Source organism: Chamaea fasciata, unplaced genomic scaffold, assembly GCF_029207755.1.
Source record: "Chamaea fasciata isolate MVZ Bird 193981 ecotype frontalis unplaced genomic scaffold, bChaFas1.0.hap1 SCAF_670, whole genome shotgun sequence".
Taxonomy (NCBI): domain Eukaryota; kingdom Metazoa; phylum Chordata; class Aves; order Passeriformes; family Sylviidae; genus Chamaea; species Chamaea fasciata.
In genome coordinates, this window is record NW_027094755.1 from 1 (window position 1) to 14,660 (window position 14,660).

The window sequence follows — 14,660 nt, forward strand, 5'->3', positions numbered from 1 at the left end:
CCAAAGCCCCGCTCCCTGACCCGTTCCTTTCTCCCCCAGGCCGGGGCTCTGCTGCTGGCCGGGGGCTGGGGCTCTTCTCCGGCCCCTTTTACTTCCACGGACTGACCGGGGACCCCAGATTCAACCGGGGCGCGCCGCTGGGGGGGTCCCTGCTCATCCTGGGCTGGGCCGCCATGGCTTTGTAGGGGAAAACAGCCCCAAAAACACCCCAAAATATCCAAAACACAGCCCAAAATCACCACAAAATCCCCCCAAAATCAGCCCAAAATCACCCTGGGGGGTCCCTGCTCATCCTGGGCTGGGCCGCCATGGCTTTGTAGGGGAAAACAGCCCAAAAATACCCCAAAATACCCAAAACACAGCCCAAAATCAGCCAAAATCACCCCAAAATCACGCTAAATCACCCCAAAATCACCAGCAATACCCCAAAATGATCAGTGGGAACGCAGAAAACACCCCAAAATCGTCAGGGGAGGGGCTCGGACAGACGTGGGGGGTAAAGGGGTTTTTTTGGGGGGGGGGGGGTTCAGGACTTTGGGGGTTTTTCGTGGGAATTTTGGGGTTTTTTAGGGGTATTTGGGGTTTTTTTGGTAGTTTTGGGGTTCTTTGAGGGGTTTTTGGGGGTCGAGGGATTAAAGAGGGACTGGAGTCACTGAACTGGTCTGGAAGTGACCGGAAGTGCTTACTGGGTCCCCCTGAGGCGCGGCCTCTTTAAGAAAAGGGGCGGAACCTCCCTCGCTCGCTCTCCCCTCATTGGCTCAGGCGTTGTAAAGTGGGAGCGGCCGCTGCCGCCACCTCGCCGCTGATTCAACGCTCCCGCTGACGTAACAGCTGTTGCTGAGCGACAGCCAATGGGGCGCCGCCTTTCCCCGCCCTCCGCGTTTTGATTGGTCGAGGGGCGCGGGTCGCCGCTGATTGGCCGCGGTGCCGGAATCGCGAACCAATAAACGATCGAGTTGTTACCTTTCGCTCTCGTGACGTCACATGGGCGGAACTTCGGCTGGCTCCGCCCTCACAGGGTCGCAAAAAAATGCTCAAAAAAACGCAGAAACGGCCCCAAAATGTCCCGAATTTCCCCCAAAAACGCGGCCGGGGCCGGGCGGGTGCTGCTGCCCCGCGGGGACTTTATTTGGGGTGAATTTGGGGATTTTGAGGGGTGTTGGGGGCGGGGTCGTATCAAAAGGGGGCGTGTCCGGGGGCGGGGTCAGAAGAAATCCACGTCCTCGGGGGCGTCCAGGTCCCGGTACTCGACGATGGCCCGGGGGTCGCCCCGCACCATCCTGGGGGGCAGAGAGGGGTCAGGACACCCCGAAATCAACCCCAAAATCCACCCTAAAACCACCCCAAAATCTACCCCAGAAATCCCAAAAACCACCCCAAAATCCGGCCTGGGATCCTCATTTTTGGGTCCCCGGTCCCATTTTTGGGGTCCCCGCTCACCTGCTGCGGGGTTTGTTCAGGTAACCCCCCCCGGCCCCGCCCTGCCCCCGGAAGGTTTCGTAGCTGCCGCGGCCCCCGTAGGGCCCGGGGGGGTACGGGTGGGACCCTGCGGGAGATAAAGGGTTAAATCGCCCCAAAGTCACCCGGAAATGTCCCTAAAATACCCCAAAATCACCCCAAAATATCCCCCCAAAAACCCCTGTGGGGCCTGGGGGGGTATGGGGGGACCCTGTGGGGAAAAAAAGGGTTAAAAACATCCAACATCACCCCAAAAGCATCCCCCCATCTCTCCTGATCTCCCCCCAAATCCCCCTAAATTTCCCCCAAATCCCCCCAAATCTCCCCAAACCACCCAAATCCCCCCAAATTTCCAGTTTTCCCTCCAAATCCCCCCAAATTTCCCCCATTATTTCCCCAAATGCCCCCCAAACTTTCCCCAAATCTCCTCCAATCCCCCCAAATCCCCCCAAATTTCCAGTTTTCCCTCCAAATCCCCCCAAATTTCCAGTTTTCCCTCCAAATCCCCCCAAATTTCCCCCATTATTTCCCCAAATGCCCCCCAAACTTTCCCCAAATCTCCTCCAATCCCCCCAAATTCCCCCCCAAATCCCCCCAAATTTCCAGTTTTCCCTCCAAATCCCCCCAAATTTCCCCCATTATTTCCCCAAATGCCCCCCAAACTTTCCCCAAATCTCCTCCAATCCCCCCAAATTCCCCCAAATCCCCCCCAAATCCCCCCAAATTTCCGTACCTCCGTATCCCAGCATGGGGGGCCGGGGGGTCCCGTAGGGCATCAACCCCTGCGGGGACTGGGGGGGATACGGGAGCCCCCCCGGGGCCAGGCCTGGGGGACACAGGGGACACCGGGGTCACACCGGGGTCACACTGGGGTCACACTGGGGTCATAGGGACAGTGGGGGGACATCAAGGGGTCACGAGGTCACACACGAGTCACTGCAGGGTCACGGTGAGGTCACAGGGGTCACCCAGGGTCCCCAAGGCTGGGGGGGGACGAGGGTGACCCAAGGTGTGGGGGGGAAAGGATGACAGGTAATGCTGACCCCGGGGAGGTGACAGGTGACACACAGGTGACACACAGGGGTGACACTGAGGTGACACTGACCGGCGTTGGGGCCCCCGGCAGGGCCCCCCTTGCCCCCCTCGGGCAGGGCCGGACGTTTGGGGTCCATCAGGAAGTTGTTGAAGAACAAAACCTCCTTGCGCACGGCGCCCATCTTGTCCCCGTGCTTGTTGAAGATGTGCTTGCGCACAAACTCGGGGCCCTGGGGGACGTTGGGGACATTTGGGGACATTGCGGGGACACTGGGGACAGCCAGGGGCACCCGGGGGCATTGGGGACATTGACCCTCCACTGTCCTCCAGAGTGTCCCCAGTGACCCCGAGGGTGTCCCCAAGTGTCCCCAACCTTGAACTTCTTCCCGCTGAGGGGACACAGCCACTTGTCCTTGCCCAGCTCCTGGGTGTTGGCGCTGACGAATTTCTCCAGCTCCTGCTCGGGGTCCTTGCGGCCGAGTCGCTGCGCCTCCTCCTCGGGGACAGAGCCAGGGCCCGCCAGGAGCGGGGACAGCCGGGCCTCAAAGGTGCGCTGCCACTCCGACACTGGGGACAGCGGGGACACCGCGGTCACAGAAACCCAAAAAACCCCCAAAAAACCCGGGAAAAATGGCAAAAACGGGACAAAAACGAGATAAAAATGGGATACCGGGGATAATGGGGACACCGCAGTCACTGGGAGCGGTCAAAAACCCCAAAAACCCCATAAAAACCCCCAAAAGCCCGTAAAAACCCCGTAAAAGAGACAGAAACGGGGTAAAAACGGGGTAAAAATGAGATTTCGGGGGCAACGGGGACACGCGGTTGGGTTTTAGCGTTATTCTGGGGTGATTTTGGGGCTGGTGTTGGGGTGGTTTTAGGGTCACTCTGGGGCCATTTTGGGGTGAATTCAGGCGGTTTTGGGGCTCACCTTCGCCATGGGACACGCGGTTGGTTTGGGGATGGATTTTGGGGCGGTTTCCGGGGATTTTGGGGCTCACCTTCGCCGTGGGACACGCGGTTGGTTTGGGGATGGATTTTGGGGCGGTTTCCGGGGATTTTGGGGCTCACCTTCACCGTGGGACACGCAGTTGGTTTGGGGATGGATTTTGGGGCGGTTTCCGGGGATTTTGGGGCTCACCTTCGCCGTGGGACACGCGGTTGGTTTGGGGATGGATTTTGGGGCGGTTTCCGGGGATTTTGGGGCTCACCTTCGCCATGGGACACGCGGTTGGTTTGGGGATGGATTTTGGGGCGGTTTCCGGGGATTTTGGGGCTCACCTTCGCCGTGGGACACGCGGTTGGTTTGGGGATGGATTTTGGGGCGGTTTCCGGGGATTTTGGGGCTCACCTTCGCCGTGGGACACGCGGTTGGGGGGCAGCGGGCCCCGCACGTGGATGATCCCGCACCTGTTGGGCATCTCGTCCTCGTTGGGGTACTCGGAGGTGTTGTAGTAATCCACGGAGTGCACGATGCGCAGGTACAGCAGGAGGCGGTCCAGCACCTGGGGACAGTGAGGGGACACTGGGGACTCTTTGGGGACACACAGAGAGGGGTCAGGAGGGAACAGGGACACCCAAGGGACACTCAGGGGACATTGGGGACACACCTTGAGCAGTTTCTCGTCGCGCTCCACGGTGACCTCGGTCGGGTTGGGCTCCCGGGCCGTGTCCTCGGCGGGGGTGGCCTGTCCCTGTCCCTGTCCCTGTCCTTGTCCCTGTCCCTGTCCCAGCAGCTCCTCCTCCTCGGCGCTCACCTCCTCGATCAGGTAATCCGTGATGTGCCGCAGCACCGGGTTCTGGGCCTGGGGACAGCGGGGACATTGGGGACAATGGGGATCCCGTGGGGACACTGAGGATATTGGGGACACCATGAGGACACTGTGGATCCCCTGGGGCCACCCTGGGGACACCGCGAACCTTCCGGTGACACCGGTGACACCCGTCCCCCTCCCCGTCCCCACGCTCACCCCCGTCTCGGTGGCCGGCGGCGGCTCCGGCTCCGCGGGCGCGTCCCCAAGGCCGTCCCCGGCCGCGTCCTGCCCCGTGGCCGTCCCCGCCGTCCCCAGGGGCGTCCCCGGGGGGCTCCAGAGCCGGGCCCGGGCGTCCAGGGCCTGCACCAGCCTGGCGGCCAGCTTGATGTCGTGGCGCACCACGGGCCGGTGCTGCGTCAGCCCCGACACGTTCCGCACGCGCCGCGTCAGGTCCCGGTTCACCCCGGGGCTCAGCTCGCACTCCCGAAGCTGGGAAAAGCCAAAATCACCCCAAGATCCATCAGGGTTACACCAAAATCCATCAGGGTCACCCCAAGATCCATCAGGGTTACACCAAAACCCAGCGCAGGTCACGCCGGGCTCAGCTCTCGCTCCCTGAGCTCGCCAAGGATCCAAAATTATCCCAAAATTATCCCAAAAAAAATAAAACCCTCTGAAATAACCTCAAAATCACAAGCCCAAAACACCACAAAAATAAATTTGCAAAAAACCCTAAAACAACCTTAAAATATCCCCTGAACAGCCTCAAAATGACCCCAAAAGAATCTCAAAGAAACCCCCCAGAATAACCCCTGAAAACCCCCAAAATAACCCCAAAACTGCCCCAAATCCCCCCCAGACCTCCCCGGCCCCAGGAGCCCCAAATCTGCTGGGTTTTGCCCCAAAACTCACCCGGATGTTCTGCAGGCTCCAGCAAATCTCCTTGATGTTCACGCTGCGGTCGAAGGTCACCCAGCCCCTCCTGAAAAACCTGAAATAGGGGAAAAAAAAATCCCACTGTGAGCCCCAAAAAACCCCAAAATCAACCCAAAATCCACCCAGCCCCTCCTCAACTACCTGGGCAGGGGGAAACAACCCTCTGTGATCCCTAAACCCCTAAAATCCACCCCGAACACCCCCAAAATCCACCCAAACCCCCACAGTCCATCCAAAAACCCCCCAAAAAACCACCCCAAATCCATCCCAACCCATCAGAAAACCCCAAAAATCCACTCGAAACCCCCCAAATCCAGCCCCAAACCCACCCCAAACCCACCCAGTCCCTCCCCAACACCTCTCAGGGACCCCAAAACCCCCCAAAAACCCCAAATCCCCCCAAATCCCCCGGTACCTCCTCTCGGGCTGCGGCTCCGACAGCGCCACGCGCATGAACCCGGGGTAGCGCTTGCACAGCTGGGGAGGGGGCACGGGGAGGGGTTTTTGGGGGGTCTCGGGGGGCTCAGACACCCCCAGAACCCCCCCTGAGCCTCTCAATCCCTCCCAGACCCCCTCGATCCCACCCCAAATCCTCCTCCCAAGCGCCCCAATCCCCCCAAACCCCTCAACCTCAATCCTTCTCCGCAGACCCCTCAATCCTCCCCAGCCCCCCAAAATCCCCCCCAAAATCCCCCCCAAAATCCCTTCAATGCCACCCCAGACCCCTCCCCAAGCCCCCCAAAGCCCCCTCACCGCCACGGTCTCGGCCTGGGCGACGTCGGGCGCCAGGTTCCTCATGAACAGCGAGTCCCCCATATCCCAAACCTCCCTAAATCCCCCCCAGATCGCCCCAAATCTCCCCCAGACCCCCATATCCCCCCTCACCGCCACGATCTCGGCCTGGGAGATGTTGGGGGCGATGTTCCTCATGAAGAGCGAGCAGGTTTTGTGCAGGGGTCTCGGTTTGGGCTCGGGGACCCCCCCGGGCCCCCCCCCCCGGGCCCCCCCCCGGGGCCCCTCCCCCCTCCTTGCCCTTCTGAGGGGGGGAGGGGGCGGCGGGGGGAGGGGTCCCGGCCCCGTCCTGGGCGTGGCCTTTGTCCTCCTTGGGCTCCTCTGGGGACACAGGGGGGACATCAGAGGGGACGCCCCGCAACGGCGCCGAGACCCCACCCCAAATCCCTGGGAGGGCAGGGACACACGGAGACCCCAAACGGCCACCCTGAGAGACCCCAAACACCCCCAAACACCTTCCAGAGACCCCAAATTCCCACAGGAACCCCAAAGCCCACCCGAAGGGACCCCGAAGACCCCCTCAGACGCCCTCCAGGACCTCAGGGACAGCCCCAAACCCCCTGGATGGCCCTGATGTTCTCTCAGGGAGCCCTCGGGGCCCCTCTCTGCGTCCCCCTGTCCCCTCTGTGTCCCCCTGTCCCCTCACCGTCCTTGCTGGGGGCTCGCCGGGTCCCCCCCTCGCTGTCCCCGCTGTCACTGTCCCCGTCCTCGCTGTCCCGGCTGCGCTGACGCGGCCGCGCCTGCAGGGGGCACATCAAGGGGCGGGGCTTGATGGGAATAAAGGGAGGGGCTTAAAAGGGAGGGGCTTAAAAGATTTAATGAGGATGGGGCTTTAAAGGGGTGTGGCTTGTGCAGCAGCGGTGCCTTCCATTGGGACGGGCTGTTGGGGAGGGGTGTGGCTTAGCAGAAAGGGGAGTGGTTTGTTACAAGTGGGTGTGGCCAACACAAAAGGGGCGGGGTGTCAGCCACGTCACTGTCAGGTGGGGTGGAGCTTAGTGGGGCGTGGCCAGCTGTGGGCGTGTGCACTGACCTTGGCCCCGCCTTCCTTGTCACCTTCCTCAGCCTTGGGCCCCTTGTCTGGCCCCTCCTCCTCCTCTGGCCGCGCCCCTGCCGCAGGCTCCGCCCCTGGCTCCGCCCCCTCGGCCTGTAGGGAGTGGGGCGGGGTCAAAGGGGACCCCAAAGGAACAAGAGACCCCGACAGAGCCCCACGGACCCAAAGAACCCCAAAACCAGACCCCAAAACACACCCCAGGGGACAAAAGGGACCCCAGAACAGCCTCAGGGGGCCCTAAAAGAGACTGTGGGGACCCCAAAAGACCCCAGGGCGACCCTAAAGAACCCCTGAGAATCAAAACCACCTTGGAAAAAAAAGAAATCCCCCAGGGCACCCAAAAAAAAAAATCCCCGAGGACCAAAGGGACTCCAGAGGACACCAAAAGCCCGCAGGGAACTCCGAAATCCCGCAGGGGGACCCCACAGCCCCCCAACCTTGGCGCTGTCGTCGCCATCGGGGCGCTCGGCGGGGCCTTTCCCGGGGGGCTCCGGCGGCCGCGGCTCCTCCTTTTTGGGGCCTTCGGCCTTTTCCGTCCGCTCCTCCTCCTCCTCCTGCTCCAGGATCCGCAGGTCGTGCTCCGTGCCCCCCTCCATCTTTATCACCGCTAGGAAACACGGGGGGAAAAAGCGCCAACGACTGGGTTAAAAACACCTAGAAACGGGTTAAACGCACCTAAAAACGAGTCAGAAACGCCTAAACACAGGATTGGAAATTAAAGAGGAAAAGGGACCTGTACTCCTTTCACCTTAATCATTGCTGGATACGGGGGAAAAACACGAAAACTGGGGAAAAAACAAAAACCTGGGTAAAAGCCCCTCAAAAGTCTGTTTAAAAGACTGAAAAACAGGTAACAACCACGTTGAAATGGGTCAAAACCACCTGGAATTGGAATAAAGACATCTGAAATCACGTCAGAAACCTCACTCCGAAATGGTTGCTCCCTCATAATCTTCCTCCGCACCGTTCCGTCAGTTTCCCGCCTTTTTTCCCCCCCTCACGTTTTCCCACCTTTTTTCTCCCCTCACAGTTTCTATTCTCAGGAACTCTTCGAAACGAGAATTAAAGACATCCAAAAGTAGGTTAAAACCCCACAGAAATTGATTTTAAACACCCCAAAACAGTTCGGGAAACACACAAATGGGCCAGAAAAACTGGCCAGAAACCCCAAAAACCGACTCTGAAATATTTCTGGGGGAGAACAAGAGGATTTTAAGGGATTTTTCTAGAAAGATTCTCGGGGCATCAGGGATATTTTTGGTGAGTCGGGATGGGACTTTGGGGTTATTTCTGTGGCTCTAAGGAGCCACCTGGGTTATTTTCAAGCTGCCACCACTGCCAGGTGTCTCTGAGGGGTCCAAAAAGGGTATTTTGGGACGCGAGGAGCATTTTCGGGGTTACCTGCGTCGAGGGTTTTGATGATCTGGGGCGCGCGGTCGATGTCCAGCAGGAGGTTGTCGAACCAGCCGTGCTCCCACAGATAAAGGAAAACGCTGAGGCGGTTCCTGAGGGCGGCCTGAGCCTCCTGCTGCCGCTTCCCCGCCTCGTCGGGGTGGTATTTGGAACGAAACCTTGAAGATTTGGGGTAAAAAAGGGGGAAAAAGGGGTTTTTGAGGGGGGTTGCTCATCACCCACCCCTGCGGCCCGCACGGGTAATGGAGGGGAACCCCCAAATCCGGGGGGGGTTTGGGGAAAGGGGAGCCCGCTTTGGAGTTTTGGGGTGATTTGGTGGGAATGGGGAAGGGCTTGGAGTGGGGAATCTGGAATTTTGGGGGGATCTGGGGAGGGGGGGAGCCCCCCAAATTTTTGGGGAATGGGGAGCTCCTGACCGGGGACATTTGGTTTGACAGAATCTGGGGAAAGGGAGGCCAAAAATGGGTAAGTTTAAACTTTGGGGAGGGGGACGCCCCAAATTTATGGACTTTATGGGAATCCCCATTCTGTACAGACAGGATCGCACCCGTGTCCCCCTCAGAGGGGGTTCAGATTCGGGAGATTTCTGGGGTTTTCAGGGTCTTCTCGAGGGGTTTTTGTGCATTTTTAGGGCGGCCCCTATTGGGATTTTCAGAGATGTTTAGACACTTTCAGGGATTTTGGGGGGGTTTTAACTTCTCAGAAACGTTTTGGGTGCGATTACGGGGGCTCGAGGTGATTTTTGGGCACAATTTTGGTGTTTTCTGGGTCGGTTTTGAGGCTTTCCTGAAAACGTTTTCAGGGTGTTTTGAGACACTTTCAGGGATGTTTTTCGGGGCGCTTTTCGCGTTTTTGGGGGGCGTTTTCACTGAACGCGGGTTTGTGGGCGTTTTCAGGAGTTCCCAGTTAGATTCTAGGGCAGTTTTGCGCCGTTTCGGGGGTTTTTTGGGGCGTTTTGGGTGCGGTTTTTGGCGGGCTCTGGGCCGTTCCGGGGTGTTGTTTTGGGGAGGATTTCTGAGAGGTTTTTTTGGGGCGATTCCGAGCGTTTCCGGGGGGGTCTCTGAGGTGTTTCCAGGTGTGTCCCGTGGGGAGTTCGGGCTCATACCTACACTCGCCGCGAGCGTCGCCGTCCGCCGGGCCCCGAAAACTGCGGCGTTTTTAAAAAAACCCCCGGCCGCTTTTTTTTTTTTTTTTTTTTTTTTTTTTTGGGGTTTGGTTTGTTTAGTTCTTTTTTTTTTTTGGTTTTTTTGGGTTGTTTTCGACCCAAAAACCGGTCCCCCCCCGTCAAAAAAAAAAAAATAAAACAACAAAGGTCCCTGGCTGCGTCCTGCACTTGTGAACCTCGCCGCATTGTGCGCGGCCCCGCCCTCTCTGCCTGCCCCTGCCCGGCGGCTCCGCGGCTCCCGAGGGCGCTGGGAGAGAAGGGAAGCGTTAAAATTCGGGGAAATCACCCCAAAAAACCCACCCCGAACCCGGCCCCGCAGGGCGCTGGGTGAGGAGTGTGAAATCCCCCCGAAAAATCCACCCCCAATCCGCCCCGAACCCGGCCCCCGAGGGCGCTGGGGGAGAACAGAAACATTGAATTTACCCCAAAAATCCACCCCAAATCCACCCCGAACCCGGCCAAAGGTGCTGGGGGAGAACAAAAACATTAAATTTGGGGAATTTACCCCAAAACTCCATCCCAAACCGGCCCCCGAGGCCGCTGGGAGAGAAGGGAAGCATTGAAATTTGGGGATGTCCCCCCCAAAAAATCCACCCCAAACCCAGTTTTTCTGGGGAATGCGCCTTTTTTTTTTTCTTTAAGGCAATTCCCACTTTTTTTCCGGGAGGTGCGCAATATTCGGGCGAAATAACCCGCTTTCTTTTGAGGAATACCCATTTTTTTTTGGGAACGCACCCGTATTTTTAAAAAAAAAAAAAAAAAAAAAAACAGAACATTTTATTTTTTTCCAAACCACGCACCCCTTTCTTCCCTGAACCCACAAATTTTTTGGGTTCCCCCACGCACTTTTGCGGTCCCCCCGTCACTTTTTTGCGTCCCCCACGGCTTTTTGGGACCCCTGAAGGATTTTTGCGATCCCCCAGCACCTTTTGGGATCCTCTGAAAGATTTTTTTGCGTCCCCCAACACCTGCTTGGGTTCCCCCACCACCTTCCAATGACCCCAAAGCATTTTTGAGGTCCCCCCATCTCTTCCATGGGTCCCCCTGAAGGATTTTTGGGCCCCCTGAAGGATTTCGGGTTCCCCCGAAGCATTTTTGGGCCCCTGAGGGGTTTTTGGGGACCCTGAGGGATTTTTTTGGTCCCCTGAAGGGTTTTTGCAACCCCCCAGAACTTCATGGCTCCCCTGAAAGATTTTTTGGTCCCCTGAAGGGTTTTCGGGTCTCCTGAAGGGATATTGGGTCCCCTGAAGATTTTTTTGATCCCCTGAAAGATTTTCGGGTCCCCTAAGGGATTCTTGGGTCCCCTGAAGGGTTTTTGGGTCCCCTAAGGGATTTTTGGGTCCCCTGAAGGATTTTTTGGGTCCCCTGAAGAGTTTTTGGGTCCCCTGAAGGGTTTTCGGGTCCCCTGAAGGGTTTTTGGGTCCCCAGAGGGGTTTTGGGACGCACCACTCCTCGTCCTTGTGGGCCAGGAAGAACTCCTGCAGCTGCTGCCGGCGGAAGTCCAGCTTGTAGTCGTTGTAGCGCTTGACGGCCTCGGTCTCGTCCACGGCGTCGTCCAGGGACAGCAGGAACTCCTTGAAGCTTTTCATCACCGGGGGGGCCACGCCCAGCTCCACCTCCGCGATGGTGCCCAGCCTGGGGAGGGGGGACGGATATCGGGGGTTTGGGGTCAATCTGGGGCAGTTTCAGGGGGTTTTTGGGGCTCCCGGGTCAGTTTTTGGGGCGGATTCCGGGGGTTTTTGGCTCACCTGGCCTGGATGGGCAGCAGCTGGTGCTGCAGGAGCTGGTGCTGCATCTCGTGGGGGCCCCAGGGCGCCTGGGGGGGGCCGTAGGTGGGGCCGGCCCCGCCCCCGCTGTAGGGGAGCTCGTAGCCGCTGTGGTACGGGTCACTGCCGTGGTCATCCCTGGGGGCAAAGGTCAGAGGTCAGTCAGGGGTCAGGGGTCACTGCCGTGCTCATCCCTGGGGGCAAAGGTCAGAGACAGGTCAGCCAGGGGTCACTGCCATGGTCATCCCTGGGAGCAAAGGTCAGAGACAGGTCAGTCGGGGGTCAGGGGTCACTGCCGTGGTCATCCCTGGGGGCAAAGGTCAGAGGTCAGTCGGGGGTCAGGGGTCACTGCCGTGCTCATCCCTGGGGGCAAAGGTCAGAGACAGGTCAGTTAGGGGTCACTGCCGTGGTCATCCCTGGGGGCAAAGGTCAGAGACAGGTCAGTTAGGGGTCACTGCCGTGGTCATCCCTGGGGGCAAAGGTCAGAGGTCAGTCAGGGGTCAGGGGTCACTGCCGTGCTCATCCCTGGGGGCAAAGGTCAGAGACAGGTCAGTCAAGGGTCACTGCCGTGCTCATCCCTGGGGGCAAAGGTCAGAGACAGGTCAGTTAGGCGTCACTGCCATGGTCATCCCTGGGGGCAAAGGTCAGAGGTCAGTCAGGGGTCAGGGGTCACTGCCGTGCTCATCCCTGGGGGCAAAGGTCAGAGACAGGTCAGTCGGGGGTCAGGGGTCACTGCCGTGGTCATCCCTGGGGGCAAAGGTCAGAGGTCAGTCGGGGGTCAGGGGTCACTGCCGTGCTCATCCCTGGGGGCAAAGGTCAGAGACAGGTCAGTTAGGGGTCACTGCCATGGTCATCCCTGGGGGCAAAGGTCAGAGACAGGTCAGTTAGGGGTCACTGCCGTGGTCATCCCTGGGGGCAAAGGTCAGAGGTCAGTCAGGGGTCAGGGGTCACTGCCGTGCTCATCCCTGGGGGCAAAGGTCAGAGACAGGTCAGTCAAGGGTCACTGCCGTGCTCATCCCTGGGGGCAAAGGTCAGAGACAGGTCAGTTAGGCGTCACTGCCATGGTCATCCCTGGGGGCAAAGGTCAGAGGTCAGTCAGGGGTCAGGGGTCACTGCCGTGCTCATCCCTGGGGGCAAAGGTCAGAGACAGGTCAGTCAGGGGTCAGGGGTCACTGCCGTGGTCATCCCTGGGATCAGAGATCACAGGGAGTGAATTTGGGGTATTTTGAGGGCAGTTTTGAGGCGGATTCGGGGCATTTCGGGGCATTTCAAGGCAGATTTCGGGGTGGATTCGGGGCATTTCGGGGCAGGTTTCGGGGTGGATTCGGGGCATTTCGGGGCAGGTTTCAGGGTGGATTCGGGGCATTTCAAGGCAGGTTTCGGGGTGGATTCGGGGCATTTCGGGGCAGGTTTCAGGGTGGATTCGGGGCGTTTCAAGGCAGGTTTCGGGGTGGATTCGGGGCATTTCGGGGCAGATTTCGGGGTGGATTCGGGGCATTTCAAGGCAGATTTCGGGGTGGATTCGGGGCATTTCGGGGCAGGTTTCAGGGTGGATTCGGGGCATTTCGGGGCAGGTTTCAGGGTGGATTCGGGGCATTTCAAGGCAGGTTTCGGGGTGGATTCGGGGCATTTCGGGGCAGGTTTCGGGGTGGATTCGGGGCATTTCGGGGCAGGTTTCGGGGTGGATTCGGGGCATTTCGGGGCAGGTTTCGGGGTGGATTCGGGGCAGGTTTCGGGGTGGATTCAGGGCATTTCGGGGCAGGTTTCGGGGTGGATTCGGGGCATTTCAAGGCAGGTTTCGGGGTGGATTCGGGGCATTTCAAGGCAGGTTTCGGGGTGGATTCAGGGCATTTCGGGGCAGGTTTCGGGGTGGATTCAGGGCATTTCGGGGTCTCTCACCAGTCCCTGCGCAGCCGTTTCTGGGGGGGGCTCAGCTCGTGCCGGGGGGGCGAGAACCGCTCGCGCCGGGTCCGGTCGTAATCGCGATAATCGCGACTGCGGCGCTCCCGGCCCCGCTCCCAGTCCCTGTCGGGGGGTAAACTGGGTTAAACTGGGATAAACTGCGGCCCAGGAACCCTGCCAGTGCCCCCAGTGCCCCCTCCTAGCCCCTGGACTGGGCCAAACCGGTCCCAACTGGTCCCAAGCCGGTGCCCACCGGTCGCTCCAGTCGTCCCGTCTCCTGTCGTCCCTCTCCCGGGATCTCTCGTAGTCGCTCCGTTCCCGCCGGAACTTGTCCCTGCGCCGCCGGTCGTACTCGTCGTCGCTGTCTCCCATCCTGGGGGGCCCGAAAACGTCACCGGGACCCCCAAAAAACTGACCCGAGACCCCCTAAAAGTGTCACCGAGCCACCAGGACCCCCCAGAACTGACCCCAAGGAACCAGAACTGACCCCGACCCCCCGGGACCCCCAGAGCGGCACCAGGACCCCCACAAGTGTCAGTGACCCAACGGGACCCCACAAGTCGTGCTCGTGGCCGCTGTCCCCGCTCCTGGGGGGCACGGGGGGCTCACGGGGGGCACCGGGACCCCCAAAACTGGCTCCGGGAACCCAAAAGTGTCACCGGGACCCCCAAATCTGACCCCAACCCCCCGGGACCTTCCCGGAACCCCCAAAACTGACCCCAAACCACTCCCGCCCCCCCAGTCCCATCCCGGCCGCCCCCGGCCTCCCAAATCCCCTCAGGACCCCCCAGGTCCCCCCAAATCCCCCGTCCCGTGATGCTTTGCGGGCCCCGGCCGCCCCCAGACCCCCCCAGAGCCCCCCAATCCCGTCATCCTTTGCGGCCTCCCATAGGCCCCAGTCCCCCGGGACCCCCCAGGCCCCGATGACGTAACGCCTCCCCTCCGTGACGTCACAGGCGGGAACCCCCCGGACCTGCCCGCGCGGTCCCGGCCCCGCGCGCCGCGGCCCCGCTCGCTTCCGGCCGGAAGCGACGTCAAGGCGGCGCCGCCAAAATGGCGGAACGAGGAGGGAGGGAGGGGAGGGAACCGCTCCGGCCGCGCGGGAGGACCGCGCCTCGTCTGCCCCGCCTGCGGCCGCCCGGGGCTTTACCCGCCGCTTCTCCGGTGCCAACGGGGCCGCGATAACGTTCGGGCCGCAGGGGGCGCTGCGGGCGAGGCCCGGGCGCGGCGCTCTGGGCACAGCCGCGCTCCTCTCTATGGTACCGGGCCCGCTCCGGCCGCGGCCTGAGGGGACTCGCGCTCCCGCCCCACTGCGCCTGCGCGGCCGCGGCTGCCGTGCTCCTATTGGCTGACGCTCCCGCGCGCGCGCGCCAATCCCGCCCCCTTTT

General features: G+C 60.3%; 1 protein-coding gene across 1 annotated transcript; it reads right to left on the minus strand.

The window, feature by feature from the left end:
• Positions 1 to 1,104: 1,104 nt before the first annotated feature.
• SRRT (serrate, RNA effector molecule) lies at positions 1,105 to 14,316 on the minus strand. Its single transcript, XM_066209112.1, is given in 21 exon segments — positions 1,105 to 1,280; positions 1,441 to 1,546; positions 2,192 to 2,284; positions 2,564 to 2,723; positions 2,867 to 3,060; positions 3,845 to 3,998; positions 4,104 to 4,298; positions 4,464 to 4,736; positions 5,160 to 5,238; positions 5,599 to 5,660; positions 6,069 to 6,188; positions 6,190 to 6,296; positions 6,622 to 6,715; positions 7,006 to 7,119; positions 7,464 to 7,633; positions 8,428 to 8,597; positions 11,051 to 11,239; positions 11,353 to 11,508; positions 13,270 to 13,395; positions 13,526 to 13,645; positions 14,246 to 14,316. Coding segments are annotated over 20 exon segments (2,757 nt in total). The 5' UTR covers position 13,645; positions 14,246 to 14,316; the 3' UTR covers positions 1,105 to 1,204.
• Positions 14,317 to 14,660: the final 344 nt, after the last annotated feature.